At 33.5% G+C, this 18,437-nt stretch overlaps 3 protein-coding genes across 13 annotated transcripts; 1 reads left to right on the plus strand and 2 right to left on the minus strand.

Annotated features, from left to right (window-relative positions):
• On the minus strand, positions 1 to 5,544 carry LOC109358654 (nuclear poly(A) polymerase 4-like). 8 transcript variants are annotated; one of them, XR_002108989.1, is made up of 13 exons: positions 5,183 to 5,544; positions 5,008 to 5,085; positions 4,154 to 4,261; positions 3,861 to 3,923; positions 3,605 to 3,766; positions 3,159 to 3,272; positions 2,956 to 3,018; positions 2,488 to 2,817; positions 2,215 to 2,382; positions 1,224 to 2,087; positions 651 to 727; positions 201 to 572; positions 1 to 169 (listed from the first exon to the last, which is right to left on the minus strand). XR_002108989.1 is itself a non-coding variant. In XM_019603022.1 (12 exons), exons 1-12 carry the CDS (start codon positions 5,309 to 5,311, stop codon positions 545 to 547), a joined length of 2,172 nt encoding a protein of 723 aa, XP_019458567.1. In that variant the 5' UTR covers positions 5,312 to 5,544; the 3' UTR covers positions 74 to 544. The 8 variants fall into 8 exon arrangements, 6 of the variants coding, with proteins under 6 accessions (XP_019458567.1, XP_019458565.1, XP_019458566.1 ...); XR_002108990.1 differs by lacking the exon at positions 651 to 727; XM_019603022.1 differs by having other exon boundaries at positions 74 to 572; positions 663 to 727.
• LOC109358247 (protein IQ-DOMAIN 14-like) lies at positions 9,596 to 11,763 on the plus strand. Its single transcript, XM_019602372.1, has 4 exons — positions 9,596 to 9,699; positions 9,805 to 10,206; positions 10,663 to 10,869; positions 10,955 to 11,763. Exons 2-4 carry the CDS (start codon positions 9,835 to 9,837, stop codon positions 11,564 to 11,566), a joined length of 1,191 nt encoding a protein of 396 aa, XP_019457917.1. The 5' UTR covers positions 9,596 to 9,699; positions 9,805 to 9,834; the 3' UTR covers positions 11,567 to 11,763.
• Positions 15,852 to 18,205, minus strand: LOC109358246 (transcription factor bHLH87-like). 4 transcript variants are annotated; one of them, XM_019602370.1, is made up of 3 exons: positions 17,622 to 18,205; positions 17,113 to 17,256; positions 15,852 to 17,049 (listed from the first exon to the last, which is right to left on the minus strand). In XM_019602370.1, exons 2-3 carry the CDS (start codon positions 17,175 to 17,177, stop codon positions 15,984 to 15,986), a joined length of 1,131 nt encoding a protein of 376 aa, XP_019457915.1. In that variant the 5' UTR covers positions 17,178 to 17,256; positions 17,622 to 18,205; the 3' UTR covers positions 15,852 to 15,983. The 4 variants fall into 4 exon arrangements, with proteins under 4 accessions (XP_019457915.1, XP_019457916.1, XP_019457914.1 ...); XM_019602371.1 differs by lacking the exon at positions 17,622 to 18,205 and having other exon boundaries at positions 15,852 to 16,862; positions 16,935 to 17,195; XM_019602369.1 differs by lacking the exon at positions 17,622 to 18,205 and having other exon boundaries at positions 15,852 to 16,612; positions 16,664 to 17,195.

Consider the following 18,437-nt stretch of genomic DNA (forward strand, 5'->3'; position numbering starts at 1 on the left):
ATTGGTAGATTTATTTAAATAATCAATAATTAAACATTCATGCAAGCATGCATGATAGACCAAAATCAGTGTGTATCACAAAGCAAAGACATGTGAAGGTAAAGATTGAAGTTGCCATGTCACTGTCAAATTCATATCCTAACCAATCAGGCAGAACTTATAACAGTGCCTTCCTAGGAAAACACTTAAGCCAAGCCTACCCCCTACAAAATACAAACAGAAAAAAGCCCCATGAATGGCCAATTGGCCATAAAGTTTAAGGACCATCCTAACAAATTCTTCAGAATCTACTTACAACGTAAAACACACAGATTACGGACTATAGAGAGGACGTGGAAAGTCTGTTGCATCTTCAGAGCTCTTCAGCTAATGCCAACCAGTTCAAAACTTGAAAAGCTAGGATCAGTGATGCATGAAATGGTTAAGAGAAATGGAAGCCGACATTAAATTACTACTTACCCTCACCGCTGACTTTCTCCTACTCCGTTACATCATTTTGTCCGATACCATAAAACATTGCCATGAAATTCTTAACTCTGATTTCTCATGCTGTTGATGAAAGACTGATTCTCCTGCGATAGAGGAAAACAAAACCGGCAGCATAAAGTAAAAATATATACAGAAAAAATAATCATTTGCTGAAGACATGCCTTATCACTGACTTTTGCATGGACTCTGAGTGAACACTGCCCTTAGAATTAGGAACTACCTCTAGCATTGCACTCGCCTTCAAAAAGTCAGGAAGAAAAGTTAGGTAAATTGAACAGTACATAACATTTTATAACAAGTTAACCCAAACAAAAAAAACATAAAACAAAATGAATGAAACAATGTTAAAGTAGATGAGCAGACAGGGCCTTTGACAAATACAGAGGACTTGCACACATCGTCCAATAAATCAAAAAAATTAAAGCAATATTGTTCACCAAGTCTGAAGATCCGAAACCACATATTCAACACTTCGGCTAACTTTTTGTAGAAGTACACATATCAACTACAGCATTACAATCGCTACATTTTCCCTTCACGGTACACAAGGGAAGACCTTGTAAATCATGCACTTGGTTGAACAATCTTTAACTAGTAGTATACTGCTACGACAAAGATAAAACTGATCAAAAGGTAGAATACGCGCAACAAAACAACTGGGATAAATATATCATGGTAGCAAAATGTTAAGGAGCAATGAGAAGTTTCAAGGAAACTGAAAGCCAGAACTTCACCTGCTCTAGTAGCTCTGCTCGTAATACTTCATTTCTGCTTGGCATTTCCTTCTCAAGTGTGGCAGAATCAGTGCTACGTGTATCATTCTGAAATCTGTCATTCATCCCCTCAATAAAGCTAATGTTATCCTCACTACAACCTGCCTTGCATCCAGATCCAATGTCCTCAGGAGAACTACTGCCACTACTAACACATGTAATCACACTAGAATTTGAGGCACATTCAGGAGACTGCTTCCCCGTATTCAACTCATCTTGCCCTCTGTTAGTCAAATCAACAGACTCCACATTTCTCAATTCTTTACTGTCACATACACCGGAGAAACCACTACAACCTGGATGTTGAACTTGACTCACTTCAATCTGGCAACTGCTGTTTCTAGCCATATTACCCAGAGATTTACTTATAATATCTGGCGAAATAGAATTCTTCCTTTGGCTTCTGGCAGAATGCTTCATATCCAACCTATCATCATACTTCCTCTTATGATTTCTCTCACCATGTTCAGACGTGAAGACCGCATCTTCATGAAATGGTTTACAAGGATTCTGAAGTTGTGCTGTTGGCCTTGATGGTCGAGACTGTCTATAATCATCAGCAGACACGTAGGACGGAATTTGCCTCCTACGAACATGAGAGACATAAATGTCCATCCCAGGTTTCCAAAACATGTACATGTTAACAGAATGCCGAAATTGTTCAACTGTGCTACGAATATCAAATTGTTGACCTTCTTGAACAATCTCCCCTTGCTTCCTCTGTAAGCCCATGAAGAAAGCACAATGTGCACACTGCTTTGACTTATCGATATACTCATTAGGATGGGGGTGGCACTGCAACTTCCCCAAAGTGTCACGCTCAATCTGCCAACAGAATCCAAATACAACCAATGATAATTTAAAATTACAGATGTACAGACTTGCAAATTGAATCATGTAACAAACCCCATTAAATTGCACTTATTCACTCCTATAACTAAACCCAAATTACCATCAAAGTCAGTTGCCGAAGCCGTGATTCCACCCAACCTTTCCAAGCACGCAAGTCATCAATGTCAGCAGCAATTAGGTCAATTTGCAAATAATTTTTATAGGTTTCAAAGAAAGGGTTTGGCTCAAACAGAGCACTCCACTGAACATTATTCAATTCTATTTCCTGCTATTTTCCACAAAAACAAAGGCATCAGCTGCAATTATGAATAGCTGAAGGGTATTAATATCCAAAATATATAGTTTAACCTAAACAGGAAATAGCAACTATTACCCCACAGATCTTGTTGCCATACTGGAATTGCTCCACCATAACACGAAGTGTGCTTGTTGAAACATTGTAACTAGAGTTCATACAAGGATAGGCAGGAGTAATGATTGGCATAAGATGGGTTCGGTCACGTGGATTTTTACGAGGATTCCAAATAGAAAAACCAATCTCATTCTCCTCTATTGGACATAACATGACAGGGTTTGGCCACCGCCACTGTGTATACACCCTAAAGAAACGAGAGACAAGCATGCTTGGAACTGCATTTGGATACAGCTGACAAATATGAGCTACAAGAAGAGCCCAGTTAACGCCACCAAGAAATCCAGTCACCTGAAAATGAACATACAAAAATAGTAGAGTATACACAGTTACTCAGATAGTCAGCAATTAACACGATGGGAAGAGATTCAAATCAAATGAAATGACTTAACATGTTACATGAGAGAGAGAAAAACAAATATCACTCACATTGGAATAAACACCTCGCCTTTTGGCCCAATGCTTTAGGCAACAAAGTGTTGTTCGAAAACGCTACAATCCAAACGAGAGAAAATTAAATAACATTATTTATGGGGAGTACCAAGAAACAGTCTCATGCATGAAGATTATTTCTGAAGGAATGACCAAACTAACATAACAAGAACACAACTACAACCAGCAAAGAAAATGACCTCAGCATTTGGGACAAGTCTAAGAATCTGATCAGCAACCCTACAGCCATTCAAAATTCGAACAGTAGGCTCATCAACATTGTGCAAAACAGATAAATCAGATATGTCCAAGTCCTGTCCATAATTTGAAACAAAACAATCCAGAATATAAGATATATAACATAAAGAACCCCATGCAAAACAGATAACTAGCACAGTGAAAATGTATTAAAACTTTAACTTCCACGGCATCGTAATAAGTAATAACATTAAGGCCAACAGCATTGCATGCATTTCACGGTAAATTGAAGGAATGAAAGAACAGATATTTTAAAATTTACATCTGCTCATGTTCATAATCAATTAGCAAGGACGCTTGATTAGACCAAAAAACACTAGTGCAATTCCTCTGGAAGATTTTTTTCAAAGCACGGAATCAGAACAAAATGAACTTCTTTTCCACTTACTTCTGGTACAACTAAATAAGAAATACTTGCATAGAGTAGGTCAATTGATATTCCATCAAACTTGAATTTCATAACTGGGACATGGGCATCGGGAACTGGTTGTAATTCTGTAACTTCCTCTGTGTTAGCCAATATGTCGTGCAATGTGAAGAAGAAATCCTCCTGATGGCAAAATATGAAATAATGTATTTGAGACAAAATTTGAGAACGATAAGGACAAAGCACACATATAAGAACCATTTACACTTAAGTCTACCTCTCGGTTCACATAGCGTGGCCCAATACATAAAGTGTCTATGTCAGATCCAGGACCATGAACCTGCACATAATAAAAGGAGGGCTTAAGTAATCCACACAACAACGGAATTACATGGAAAGTTTGACTGGAGGAAAAACAAAGTTTGAAATGAACTCCATGCAATCCCTTGAAATCAAGTCAGATCATCATTCCCAAATTAGTGTAAAAATATTCATTAAATGCATCCACTAAACAACAATAAATCAAAACATAAAACAGCGAATGTTAGGCAATGGAGTAAACAAACTCACACCAAGTCGGTAAGAACCAAAAGTGAAAATCAAAGCATTTGCATCTTCCACCATTTGATTAGTGTATCCTCTCGAGCCAGTAATTTGCTTCACCCAACCTTTTACTATCTGAAGCGGAAAACAGTATATGCAAAACCAAGACAGGTGATTACGGTTTTTATAGTAAAATAAATTATATTCACAAACTGTAGTAAAACAGGATATATAGCGACAAAATAACTTTGCCAGATACATAATAACGAGCAAGGTATGCCATTTATACTATCATTAGCATGCAATATCAACTAAACTATGTTCCTCCCAACCTAAAAGAAACATGCATGCCACCAATTCAAAGACTTACTTCCACGTTACAATTAGAAGAGACAAACAAGAAATCATTTAAGATTAAGTTTTCAAAAGGCAACAAAATAATGGTGGATGAGTACACGACTCACTTATTCTAATGAACTTAATTCCAGCAATGTACGAATAAAAAAAAAACACATTAGTGACTGACGGGTCTTCGATATCACCAACTTGATTTGGTGTAAATCCATACGTTTGGGAGAATGTAAGATCATAAATCACGAAAACCAGTAGTAAAGTCACAAATTGCAGTGAATCCTACACCACTTTCAATAGCAAACTACTAGATTCTCCAAAAATTATTGTTGTCAAATAACTATCATCACAGTAGGAAGCAAAATTAAACATACCTAACAAAAACCAATTAAAAGACCTTTTTTTCTTCTAAATAGCATCATTTGACCCAATCAAGTGGGAAAAGGCTTACGATGTTGTGGTAGTACAAATATTAACAAATAAGAACCACATCAACAGATAAAAGATGCATAGTAGATTAAAAATATAACCTGTCCAAGTCGTTGAAGAACCTCTTGTCTCTTAACAGATTCCTCTATGCTTTCGTAAAGCCCAGAATGAAGCATATACTTGTGCACCCAATCAACCAATGAATTTATCAGAACAAATAAAATTAATAAAAAAATGATTTTTATTTTATTTTATCAATAAAGCAAGGGTACCCACCTTCATCAACTCTGAATTCCTTTGAATATCAACCGGCGTTGGCCCAGCCACTGAGATGGGCTTTGTCACGGCGTATTCTTTGGCCGGAGACGGCGGCGATGAAGTTCCTAATCCTTTAGGGCTACCCATTACCCAAACCCAGAAAAAAAATGATTTTTTGTTGTTGTTTGTCTCAACGAATAAGAATAAATCGAAGCAAAAAAAGAGAATAAGAAGAGAGAAAACGTATGAGTAGAAGTGGAGAAGGAAGAAGAAAGGGAAAGAGAAAATGAAAGGTTGTGTATGGAATGAAAGCAGAGATGAAGAAGGAGAAGGAGGCGCCAACTCTCAACTCCTCATTTCATTCCATTATTTTTTTTAATCCATGCTTCACTTTTTATATTTTCTTTTACTTCTTTTTAGACGATATATTCTCTTTTTTGTTAGATTTTAATAAAAAGTCAACTTAATCAATCATTTTTTAGTGTTACTTAATTCATCATTTTCGTTATGTATAACTATATTTTGGGTTTTACATAAATTCCTTAGATATTTCATTTTTAAAAATAACACTAAAAATTGTATTTTAGTGGCAATATGAAGTCATGGAAATTTTTTTGTATACTCTAGATTAAGTTTAATACTATTACGAGGAAAGTTTGAAATGACAAATTATTTCATCATCTATTTCTAAACTACATGATCTAGATAAAAGTGACTATTATGGGTCCAAGATCGAGTAAAACAAGTATGATTTGAACATCACTAGACTCCAACATGGCAACTAAATAGCCATAGCAAATGATTCACTAATCAATAGAAATAACAAGATAAGAAAATCATCTATGATATCTAAGTGTCATGTTGTTTGAACAACACAGACCTATGTCGTATGTTATCTACAACTTACTATACCTCTCAAAAGCTCACAAGATGGACATATGGAGTGACAATATGGGCTAATTTGGGCATAAGTCAACTATATAAACATGTTAAAGCCGCCTGACATGGGAAGATCAACTTTATCTGTCTGGAGCAGACTTGATAAGCCCTTTGGTCAATTAATATATACAAACGAATATTTTTTTTATCTCTCCATTATAAATAGGGAATTCCCCCTTAAGAAAATTTACTTATCTTATAGTTACTTATATGTTCTTACTTATAAAACGATTTCTCCTATTTATACAATATATCTTGATATTACTTTCTCATACTCTCTATCTCCTACACACACGAGTTGATCAACATATAACATTTTTAGGTACCTCCTCATAGCACTCAAGCTTCTCTAATGTGATACTAGATTTCTCACAAATTCTATTAATCCACACCTCATTCTCAATACCAAAAAACACAAATATTATTTAGAAATATAAATGACTAACTTGATATATTTTTAAATGATAAAGTTAAAACATAAAATTAATATAAATGACTAAAGGAATATTTTTACTCTCTTCTTTTGTAATTTGATTATGATTTTTATTAATATATTTTCTTTCATGAGTTAAAGTTTATAATATCATTTTTCTTTGATGGATTTGATTATCACTTGTAATATTTGATAGGGTATCGGTTTAATACATAAATGTTTATGAAAAAATTTAAATTAGCTGTTGTTATTAAAAAATTTCGACTAAATATAGTTCATATACATCAACTACTAAAATATAGAGGATTTAGACTTATAATATTGATGATTACCAAAAATAGTCTTAGAACTTACACTTGTTACAACAATAAAAAAAGGTTGGAAATTCATGTTGATTTAAAAAAATCAAAACCTAAAATTGAATTAAAAGTTAATAATAATTAAATATAAATCAATATAACAATAATATAAAAACCTCATATATTATCGATATATATATGAGTTTAAAATTTATGCATTAACAGTATATATGTCATTAATATTTATACACAACCATATATAATACTTATACACAACCATATATGCCCTTAATATTTCTGCTTGCAAACTTCCCAAATCTGTTTTACTCATTCCTTTCTCTATGCCATAATAATAGTACAAAAAAAACTATAAACATTAACATAAATCAAATACAAAATAACATTGAAATTGATAAGAACTAGAAATGGATTTTTTTAACAAGGAAGCAACAAGAGTTGACAAAAATGTCTTATATCAAATTATTTATCTCTATATCTAGTAATAAAGACAAAACAAGTAAAAATTTATATTTCTATACTATTAATAAAAACAAGATAAGTAATAATCACCATAATACAATGATATTTATATTCAAGACTATTCTTTTGTATTATTAATAACTACAAACTTTCACACATTAATTCTATTGTTTTTACTTTTTATATTAATATATTATTAATCTTTCACATATTCCCTTATTTTTATCTTCTCTCTTTTTCAACCCAAGAAGAACACACAATAACATAAAAATATCTAACAACTTTATAATGATTATTAAAGATACAATATGAAAATTTTACATAAGCTTTATATATATAATATCAACTACTACGTATTATCTTCTTAAATCTTCACTCTATATTGAATTTATATATTACATTTCTTATATTTAAATTGTTTTTCTTAAATAATATAACACAAATATAATATATTATATATCAGGAAAAAAATGCGGTTAAACACTAATGAGAATAAAGTAAAAACATAAAAAAAAAATGAATGCATAATTTTTTTATTTGATATGATATATTTTTATTGGTGAAACACAATATTTGAAGACCTTCAACTCATTGAAAAATGAGCTCGTGATTTAAGAACCGGTTCAAGAACATGATTGTATACGAATAATTGCTTAAGCTGACTAACATGTTTTGTTCGATTTATACTCGATCAGATAGTGTTGTTTTAATCACTATTATTTTTTAGATTATTTATTTATAAAAATTATAGAAGAACAGTAAAAATGAAATGAAAGTATTTGATTTATTATAGAAGAAATTATTAATTTTGGACACTTAAAACACAACAAATTTGAATACTACAAATTCCAAAAGCATACTGGTTAAAATTAAAAATAACTGGAAAAAAAAAGATAAATTCAAATTTGAATAAAAATCTTAGAATCAACCATCAAAGATGATTAATTAAGTTGTTAACAACCATATATTAATTTTGATTCCCTAAATGAGTGGCAAAGACATTGGAAATCAAGAAGAAAAATCCAACATTTAATGCACTGACCCTGCAAATCCCATTGAAACCTCCATTTTTTAATCCCATTTACAAACACCATTTTTCACTTAACTTTAGAAAAGGGTAAGCATAAAAGCATCATCACTGTTGAACCAGAAATCTTTGTGTTTTTAATTTTCATTTGTAATAGTACATCTTGGTTTTGAAAGAGTTAGAGAGAGATAAAGGTAAAGTTTGGGTTGAAACAATATAATTTTTATTTTCTTTTACCTCCACCTTTTCTCCCATGTCATTTTTATGCTATGTTTTGTTCTATTTATTAAACAATTGTTTATTTCTATGACCAAATCATGCAACTTTTGAAACAACTTTGGTTGTATAGGACTGTCCCTGGTCAAAACTTTGCTACAAGTCCATAACCTCAGCTTTACAAGACAAACTATCATTATTTTTGTGTTTTGTAAAATCAAAGTTATTAATTCTAATTGTATGTAACATTTTTTAACATATAAACTAGAATGGATTTGTAAAATCATGTTTTTGTAGTGTAGGAAGATTTGTAGCAGGATTTTGTAGCAGATTATATTGTCAATGAACATACAAAGAGTGGAAACTGGGTATTGATTATGCTTTTTGTAGGATAATGGGGACTATTATTGGTGTTAGTGAATGAGGGAATTAGGTACTCTTGCCCTTTTTTGAATTTAAGAACTTGTTACTATGTTAGGCTTTTACCAATGATTATTAGGTACAACCACTTGTCATAGAATTTTACCTCGTCCTTTAACATTGATTATGCTTTTTTGCAGTTTTTGTCTCTTATCTGCAAGAGTGAAATGAAAGCTTGAACATCATGTTAATTTCTTTTGTATTTAAATGATTTCTGAGGTCTTAAGCCTCTGTAAGCTTTTGTCTTGTAATGCAGTTCTTCACGAGGTGTGTCAGAGGTTTATTTTCAAATTAAGTATGAAACCTCATCCTTTTATTCATTCATTCATAGGTTAAGTTTAGGTAGATGTAAATGGCTATAACTTATAATGGAGTAGAATCATATAGAATTGTAGCAGGTTCCATTATTTTGGGTGGTTTTAATTTTATAATGAGTTTCATGTCATCCTTTTGTTATTATTTCAATATTTCCTTCCAATTTCAAACATGTAATGAAAAGAGAGTAATTTTATTTACTGTGAAAAATATCCAAACAATGATAACATATCTTCCATAGCACTCATTATTATATGTTCAAACTTAGGCCAATGTTTTCATGCTTATTGTTTTACTCCACAACTTGCTCTCATCATTTCACTTTGCACCTATTTGTCCCTCCAAAATTTAAACCAAACGTTGCAATTTGCATTAGCCATGATGCACCACCACTTGCATTCATTTGGTTAAGTTACCACACTTGTTACCTTTCATTTCTTCATAGTTATATATTTAAACACATAACATTGTTAACATGTGAGTTTAACATTGTCATTGTTTCTCTCTGCAGATTGTGACACAAAAAAACTCTAGTGAAGCTATGGGCAAAGCTACAAGGTGGCTGAGGGGATTGTTGGGAATGAAGAAGGAGAAAGAGCACTTTGAGAATTCAAGCCCATTGGGTCCTGAAAAGGAGAGGAAAAGGTGGAGTTTCACTAGGTCATGTAAAGAAGAAGTGAATCACATTACTCCAACTCTCGATAATGATTGGCTCAGGTCCTATTTTGCTGAGAAAGAAAATGAGCAGAAAAAACATGCCATTGGTGTGGCTGCCGCAGATGCCACGGCGGCGGCGGCACAGGCTGAAGTAACTGCTGTGAGGCTCAGAAGGCATGGTAGTGGTGCATTGTATAGTGGAGGTGTAGGGTGGTGGGCTGCTTTAAAGATTCAATCTTTTTTTAGAGGCTATTTGGTATGTTACTGATTTCTTTGTTATTTTATGAAAGTTGAAATTGAATTGGTTTTAGTGCTAGTTTTTATCATATTGGCATGTTTGTTTCTCTGTTTTCACAACTGCCATTTGGCCTGTTGCATTGTTTTGTGAATCATGATGTGTGTGACAAATATACTTGATTTTGCTCGAAATGGCGACGTTCTTTGCTTGCTTGTCACTCTTTGGTCTGCTCTTAAAAAGTTGGGAAAGTTTGTTTTGGTTTCTTAATGAAACAGTGCCTCCTCTGTCACCTCATTTTCTATTTGTGTTTTTAATAATCTTAAACTTTGATGACTCATTTTCTTAAGCCAAATTTCAATGAATAATTAATCAATGTCCCACCTTATATTATAATGCAAAGCTTATGCTATGCTATAGTTGTAGCATGTTCCATCAGCACTCTAATTCAAATTTGATATTATATCTTTCATTCAGGCAAGGAAGGCTCTTAGAGCACTCAAAGGATTGGTTAAGATACAAGCTCTTGTTAGAGGGTATCTAATTCGGAAAAGGGCGGCTGCAACTCTTTATAGTATGCAAGCTCTAATGAGAGCTCAAGTTGCTATTACATCCCAGCGAGCCCATCGTTACATGATCATGGAGAGCAGATTACAACCTGAAATTCGTGCTCGAAAACACATGGTAAGCATGTTCTGCATACCAACTTCAATTACTATCATTATTTTCCATGTTTGCTTATGTGTCTGTATGTGTTTTCCCCTTTTAGCAACGGTTTGATGAAATACGAAGTGAATTCCAAAGTAAAAGGCTAGCAACATCTTGTAAACCATCCTTGAATGGATTCGATGAGAGCCCAAAATTTGTTGAAATCGACAACCACACACCTCATCAATTAAGGCCCAAGCACACTTCCACTGCAACGTCTGAATGTGGAAAAGAACTGTGCTATCCTTGTCGAGTTCCATGTCGAATATCAGTTCCTGAGTGCAGATCACAACAAGATTTTGAATTGTACCTCGATGAATGTAAGTTCTCCACGGCTCACAGCACACCTCGTTTAGCAAATTATTGTATGCTGCATAATGCCCCACCTACACCAGTGAGGACTGTTTGTGGAGACACCCTCTTGAGCCATTGCCCTGATTCCCCAAACTACATGGCCAATACTCAATCATCTAAGGCAAAACTAAGGTCTCACAGTGCCCCAAGGCAAAGACCTGAGCATAAGAAAAGGCTTTCAGTCAATGAAACAATAGCTGCAAGAAATAGCATAAGTAGTGTTAGAATGCACTCCAATCCACAAACTGAAGAATACAGCATTCTTAAGAAGGTTGTTCTAGAATATTATGTCAATTGGGAGAGTCAAAGTAAAATTTGAGAGGAAACTGAACTCAAGCATTGAAATTTATTTTGTTACATGTTTTGGCAACTTGCAGATAGAATAGAAGAAAACCTGCTGATGTAAATGCCTTTTCACAGTAGTTAGTTTCCTTGTACTATCCAATGGTTATTTCCAATAAAGAATGTTTCATATTTTTTTAATGTTGTGTTTAATTGTTGTTTTTGTTTATTAGTCTAAATAGTTGCATACAACCATACTACTCATTACACACTAGCATTGTCCTGCGTTTTTTTGATGCCTCATTATCACAGGGTCATGTTCTCCTTTGCACTTCTTTATGATAGGAACTTGGCCTACTTTGCATTGATCATTGATCCACATCACTAGCTGCTTTGTATAAGCTCTAACAGCCCATCAATGTCAATATGATTAGTTCTTTAACTAAAAACAAAATCATTGTTAACGTAAAACAAAGGTACTACTACCACAATACAATGTTGCATGATGCATATAAGGGGCAATGTGGAAACTAAAGCTCCTTTCTGAAGGGTATTGTGAATTGTCAAGAAAAACAAAATAACCAAAAAATGGATCTTATGGAATCAAGGGAAGCTGCAAGTGCCTTCTCTTAAAAAAGTGAGGCTCTGATGTATCTCAGAATCCCTTATATTGAGCAATAAAGGTTTGGCTAGAAAGTGACGAAAAATCTGTCAGAAAAGAGATTCTGCCATATTGGTATATAGGTTTGTGAAGCTCCGAGTTGGGTTGATCCTACTGAACTAGATGCAAGGGATTAAGGCCTTCTTTGTATAATATATTCTCATGGATAGAGAATGTAATGAAATCATTCATAACTAGGCCAATGCATTGGTGCGTCGGTGATAGATTACACCCTTTAAATACTCCTTAACCAACTTCGTTTCTTTTAGAGCCAAATGATTAATGAGTTTTTCGTTTCTTTTAGAGCCAAATTATATTTAAGATTAAACTATGTTTAATATATCAATGATGAATGATAATTTTTTTGATACTATCAGAGATATATCCTCAAGGTTCATCAATATATCTCCTCACAAATATCATTCCAATAAATCAAACCCTCAACCTTAATGATCGACCAGAACCTTATTCACTAATAATTTAACGCACCTTGTTAATTTGATAGGAGATATATATATATATCAATTATACGCACCTCTCAATAGTAAATCATACATTATTCACCTTATGCTAAGCTCTTATAAATCTACTTTTGGGCCCATGAAACAAAAGGAAATTACTAAAATTACAAAATGGAAAGTTAATTTTTAAATTTGAAAACTTGTTCCACAATTTGAAGATAGAATCCAGTGTCATAAGAGGAGAAGCAGAATGTAATTGATTCAAGTTGATTGGATAAACTGTTGACTTGATTTAAGGATTCATCTCAGGTCTAATATATTCTCAGTCCATAACCAATGGCTGCTACCAATCAATAATAAACTCAATGTCATTATTTAATAGAAGCTTACAACCAAAGATGGGACACCAAACCAGACATCAAACCAGGAAAATTACTGTATTAACTTCAACCGGATTAAATAGTTAATACAATTTGTGTAATTATATTGAAATTAAATCTCTCCAATCATTTCTAGGATTGGTAAAAACATTAGAGTAATGTTTTCAGTACATTATCTCTGGTCCAGAACAGAATTTTTTCAGTTCAAAGCAGCTCTCGTTCAATCAAGTTAATACAGCACTGGTTACCACAATCAAAAGTGGATCATCAACGAAACGGAATGCCATCATTCTCCTGCAAAGCAACAAAGAAAGAATTATGCCGGATTAAAAAAACCACATTTTGTTTTCCTTCAAGGGAAGGAGTAAATGCAAAATTGGACAGATTTGTATCAAAGATTAATGAGGATGATCAAAAACCAAATCCACATAAAGGAAAATTTGATCTAGAGATGTTTAAGTCAAAAGCAAGCCTCAGAGATCTTGGTGGAAAATAAATCATCAAATGGGTGATTCCCATCAAGAGTAGCAAATATTTTCATGCATCACAGGCCATGCATCAACATCCATATGTAATTGGAAAGAAAAACAGGAAAAATAATCGAAACATAGACTAATAGAATATGAAAAACCTAACACAATATGATTACAATGTTGTCAGACTTAATTGTAAGATCATATATAATATCATTGGGAATCCGAATGATTTTATCATCATTCAACATTGTAATCTATAGTCAAAACAAACACATAAACCTACGATACCGAATTCAATTAAACAAATATAACATAAACACATAATATATAAAATTGGAATAGACTCAGAGAGTTGCTTTATGTGCTCAAAGATGAACCTAGATTCATCTCATACAAGAGGTGTCAGAATAATGAAGCAATCATCACCGTCTATATAAAAACATTGAAGCATGTAAAAAAATGTAGGGAAAATGATTGTTGTGAATTTCAATAGGAAAAAAAATGAAAAACAACTGCCCATTTTCTCAAGAATGATATTGCAGGGAACTCTTTCGGAAAGAATGCATTAATCATAGCACAACACCGATACACACAATCCCTGCTTTTCACAATATAGTACATATAAATCAAAATAGAAGAACAAATTGAAAGATATGATAGTGCTGAATCGTGAAATGCAATATATAGAGATAGAGTGTGGCTGCAAAACCCTAAGGATGCTGCGTAGGTTTAATGAGTTAGCGGGCTTGGGTCTCGGGCTTGGGTCTTGGGCTTTGAGGGAGATGGGCCATGTCCAAAAGCCTAAACCTCATTTTAATGTCTTAGCCACATGAGAGAGACAATATACCTCGCACCCAATACAATATTAAAGTAGTTCTTGAACTTTTGAATTTGGCGATTTTATTCCTATATGGAAATAGGAACAGAGGTGTGTTGTATAAAATTTTGGTCCAACTCTTATCTCACACGCCTATATCAATTAAAAAATTTGAACTTCGTTATTATTATTATTTTTACTTCATTATTATTGAGTAATACATGATTTAGGATAACAAATCTTAGTTGGACCATACTTGGCTGAAACAAGTGTGGAGCGTAGAATCTAGCACAAGACATTTGGCCAATTTCACAGCTCATTCACATGGTCCTTGAGACTAACTGAATGGGGCTTATGCTCTCCTCATCCACCCCATTTTTATATAAGCAAGGAAATTATGTTTGTTGCTTCATCAGATTACGCAATGTAGCAGTTTTTTCTGTTTACATAGTATTTTCTCATCCGTTAAGTGAAAGATTGGTCTTCTGAAATAAAATCAACCCATAAGCAGGGTATACATAATTTAGTGATCCAAAATTTATTGTGTTGTATATGTTGATGATCAAAGGTATACAAAAAGTAGGAATAATAAGCATGATCGAGAAAAGACAAAGGGATTTAACTTGTAATGGAATGCCACATGCAAATAAAGTGGCACAAGACATGTGCTTAGTGAAGATGATATTCGAGCCCAACTATTATAATAATCCCTGTTCCATGTCAATTGCATTGGACCCACCATTAACAATATCACTAGTTACACTAATATTCAGCAACTTTGGAACATTTACATAATAAGACACTAAGGTTTTATTATTTATGTTGCTTATGACTTATGACAAACACTCCTGCCAAAAAAGAAGAATATGCATGTGTTTATACATGCGCTGAGCCAAGAGTTTTAGAGTGATTTTCAAGAGCACGCTTTGGGTTGAATCAAGGAGACAGGACCAGTGACTTAGCTCACAGTCTAAAGAGAATGTCTCTTCCATTGGTTAGCTAACAAAATTTTTATTCAAAAAACCTCTTGATGATTTCCAAGAAAAATGCACTTTTAAGTTACATAGGCTGCTTTAAACTATTTTATAAACAAACTCAAAAGTCACAATAGCTTTCTATCTCTTGATCTTAATCATGGGTCTATAATTGCTAGACCTTTCTGTATGCTAAAAGGTTTTGTAGGTTACTACCCAATTGTAGTAAGCATCAACAACATTAATTTGGGTAGCCAAAAGTATGACTTTGAGACTCATCTCTATTAATGGAGAGAGAAATACTTTTTCCGTTTAATTTTCTTTTGTTTTTTTCTTTGGTATTTCAGGATACTTCATTCTTCATTATTGGAGACAAGTCTCAGTCGAGTTCAATTGCAATTTAGGCCTTAGGCCACAAGATTAAGATCTCAATTTCAATATTCTTATTGGATGAAATATATAATTAGAAGTTATATATGAATTGAATGACCCATTTTAATACATTTTTGTTATTGGTAATGAGAATTCTCTGTAGGCATTTTAAGGAATCAAAGACAAAAATCTCATATTGGAAAATAATATATTCAATACTAGAAAAGTTGCCAAATTGTGATTTACATTACAAGGTTTATACCTGTTGATTCCTATGGGCGAAACTAGTGGCAAGACCCTACTAATAATCATGTCATCTTAGGGAATGTTGGGTATTGTGGGTAGGGTTTTGCATGGGAAAAGAAGGGTTGAAAGAGAAAGCAATACTAGTAGAAGGGCAACTATTCATTACATCAACCTTGTTCCCTAGAGTTTCTAGTGCTTTCACTTGTGACCTGAGAAACTTGAGGTAGTTAGCAGCCTCATCAAGCATTGATGCAGTATCCATTTTGCTTCCACCAGGCACAATCTTTTGCAAAGTCCTAATCCTCTCACTTATTCTCTCCCTTCTTTGTCTTGCAGCCACAGTTTGTGGATCACATGATATCCTCACATTTTTCCTCTTAGGCTTTTCCACAACCTCCATGCCTAAAAAGTTCACTGGCCTAAATGCTGCAGCCCTATATATCATTTCCTTCATTTGTGCTATGGCCTCTGGATCAGGTTCTTCATTTAATGATGACAATGATGATGAATTTTGATGCTGGAAACTTATAGTAGATAAACAAGGATGCTTATGATCCCACCTTGGTTTCTTGCATTTTGGTTGATTCTCTGAGATAAGCTTGAAAGTACCAACTTCAGTGCTATTAGCAGGAGAATTCTGAACAATACTGAAGTAGGGATCATACTGAATATCATTACTCATTTTTGTGGAATTATTAACCTTATAAGAATCTATGATTTTGGCTTGACTTACATATTGATCTGAGGATCTTTGAGATACTGTTTCATCCTGTTGCATGTTTTTGTCTCTAGAACTAGAAGCATTACTCTCAGATTCACCAGAGGAAACTGCAGTGGCATTGTTACCATAACTGAAGTTGTTGTTGTTCCATAAGTTGCAATGATCAAGTTGTTGTTGTTGTTGGTGGGCCATGCTGAAATCTGGCACATAATTGTTCATCACATTGACTGAAAGTGACTGGTGGCATGATTGAAATGTAAAAGGTTCTAATTCCATACTGGTTCCAGCTGCTGATTCAACAGGTATGGTTGTTGCTGACACATTTGTGTTTGGCATTATCATACTCATTATTATGTCAAAAGAAGTTGTAATATCTGTTGTTTGAGCCTTATGCATCTCTTGCATTTGATTAAAAACACCTGAACTTAGGTTGTGCATGGAGTAGCTTCCTCCTTCAAGGTCTTGTCTTTGCTCATGAGTGTTCCACAAGATTGGTATGTTAGATATACATTGTGAAGCATCCCAGCTCAGATCATCCATTGAAGTTGAAAACAGTTTCTTATGAAGTGGAACTGAAAGAAATCTATTGAAAGCTGAATGACAAAGTGACCCTTGTTGCCTATATCATAATGTTGGGCACAATTTATCAGATAAAATAAATAACCACAAATACATATATGCATGAGGGATAAGTTTGCACCAGTGTTATACATTTTTTCACTCACACCATTGATCTTATTTTCATCCAAGAGTTACTAAAGTTAAAATCACAAAAAGTTATTACAATTAGTTTATTCCAAATCAATCATAAAAATCTGATTAGGACCGTTGGTCCTGGAATATGTAATAATTTCTTTAAGATCGGTTATAACTGGAAAATTACTTATATTGATGTAAACTGATATATATATATATTAGGTGCAAAATAGATTGCATATATCAAGTTTAGTAGGTGCAAAAATAAATTTGTCTTGAAGGGCTTACCAATTATAGATCCAGATGCTTCATGAACCACACACTATCCAAGAACCAACATGATGAGAATCCTTACTTTGTTCAATGTAAGCAACTGAACAGAAGAGAATTGATTCAATGCAGCTTTTATATCAGCTTGCATAGCAATATGGTAATAGCATTAACTGCCTCATTCAATAAAGTTGGATGAAAAATGTGATAAAAGGAAAGAAAAGTAGAAAACAACCAAACTTTATGTCAGTTTTGGCAACTGAATTTTATGTACTACTGTTTTATTGTCAAGACTCGACAATAGAACAATGACCATAAACATTTAAGGGTGTGATTTCAGATGCAATGGAAGATTGGTACTTATGCAGTTTGTGTTTGTTGAAGAAAGGCTTATATAGATAGGATAGGAGAAACAAAAGGTACTACAAGCTTTTGCAATAATACATATTTTGGTACTTGAACAATTATGTCAGAAACATGTGTAATAAATAGGCAATTGATCATATATTATATGAGGAAAAAAGGAGGGGTTATTATAATATGGTTTAAATAAACAGTTTAGAGAAGTAAACTACAATAGCTTTTGAAAAAGATAAGGCTTTTTGGTCAGGTGGATGGGTATGATGGGGAGCATAAGATTTCAGAGAAATTTTTAATTCACCATAGTAATATCAATTCATATCTTATATCTTAGGTACTCAAATTATTATTTAATATGTGTGAGGTTACATAATCCATGGTGGAATTACACCTATCTTTCTAAATAGGCTAATGCTAGTTTTACATCAAAACTCTACAACTAGAATTATGGGTGGAAAAGAGGAACAAACACAT

The sequence above is a fragment of the Lupinus angustifolius genome, chromosome LG10, assembly GCF_001865875.1.
Source record: "Lupinus angustifolius cultivar Tanjil chromosome LG10, LupAngTanjil_v1.0, whole genome shotgun sequence".
Classification (NCBI taxonomy): domain Eukaryota; kingdom Viridiplantae; phylum Streptophyta; class Magnoliopsida; order Fabales; family Fabaceae; genus Lupinus; species Lupinus angustifolius.

Coding starts and splice junctions, on each gene's coding strand:
- LOC109358654 (XM_019603020.1), bottom strand. CDS start 5,311: ATGGGTAGCCCTAAAGGATTAGGAACTTCATCGCCGCCGTCTCCGGCC. Junction 5,086..5,182: donor GGAATTCAGAGTTGATGAAG/GTGGGTACCCTT, acceptor TGGGTGCACAAG/TATATGCTTCATTCTGGGCT. Junction 2,383..2,487: donor ATGGCAACAAGATCTGTGGG/GTAATAGTTGCT, acceptor TGTGGAAAATAG/CAGGAAATAGAATTGAATAA.
- LOC109358247 (XM_019602372.1), top strand. CDS start 9,835: ATGGGCAAAGCTACAAGGTGGCTGAGGGGATTGTTGGGAATGAAGAAG. Junction 10,207..10,662: donor CTTTTTTTAGAGGCTATTTG/GTATGTTACTGA, acceptor TCTTTCATTCAG/GCAAGGAAGGCTCTTAGAGC. Junction 10,870..10,954: donor TTCGTGCTCGAAAACACATG/GTAAGCATGTTC, acceptor TTCCCCTTTTAG/CAACGGTTTGATGAAATACG.
- LOC109358246 (XM_019602368.1), bottom strand. CDS start 17,177: ATGGATGATCTGAGCTGGGATGCTTCACAATGTATATCTAACATACCA.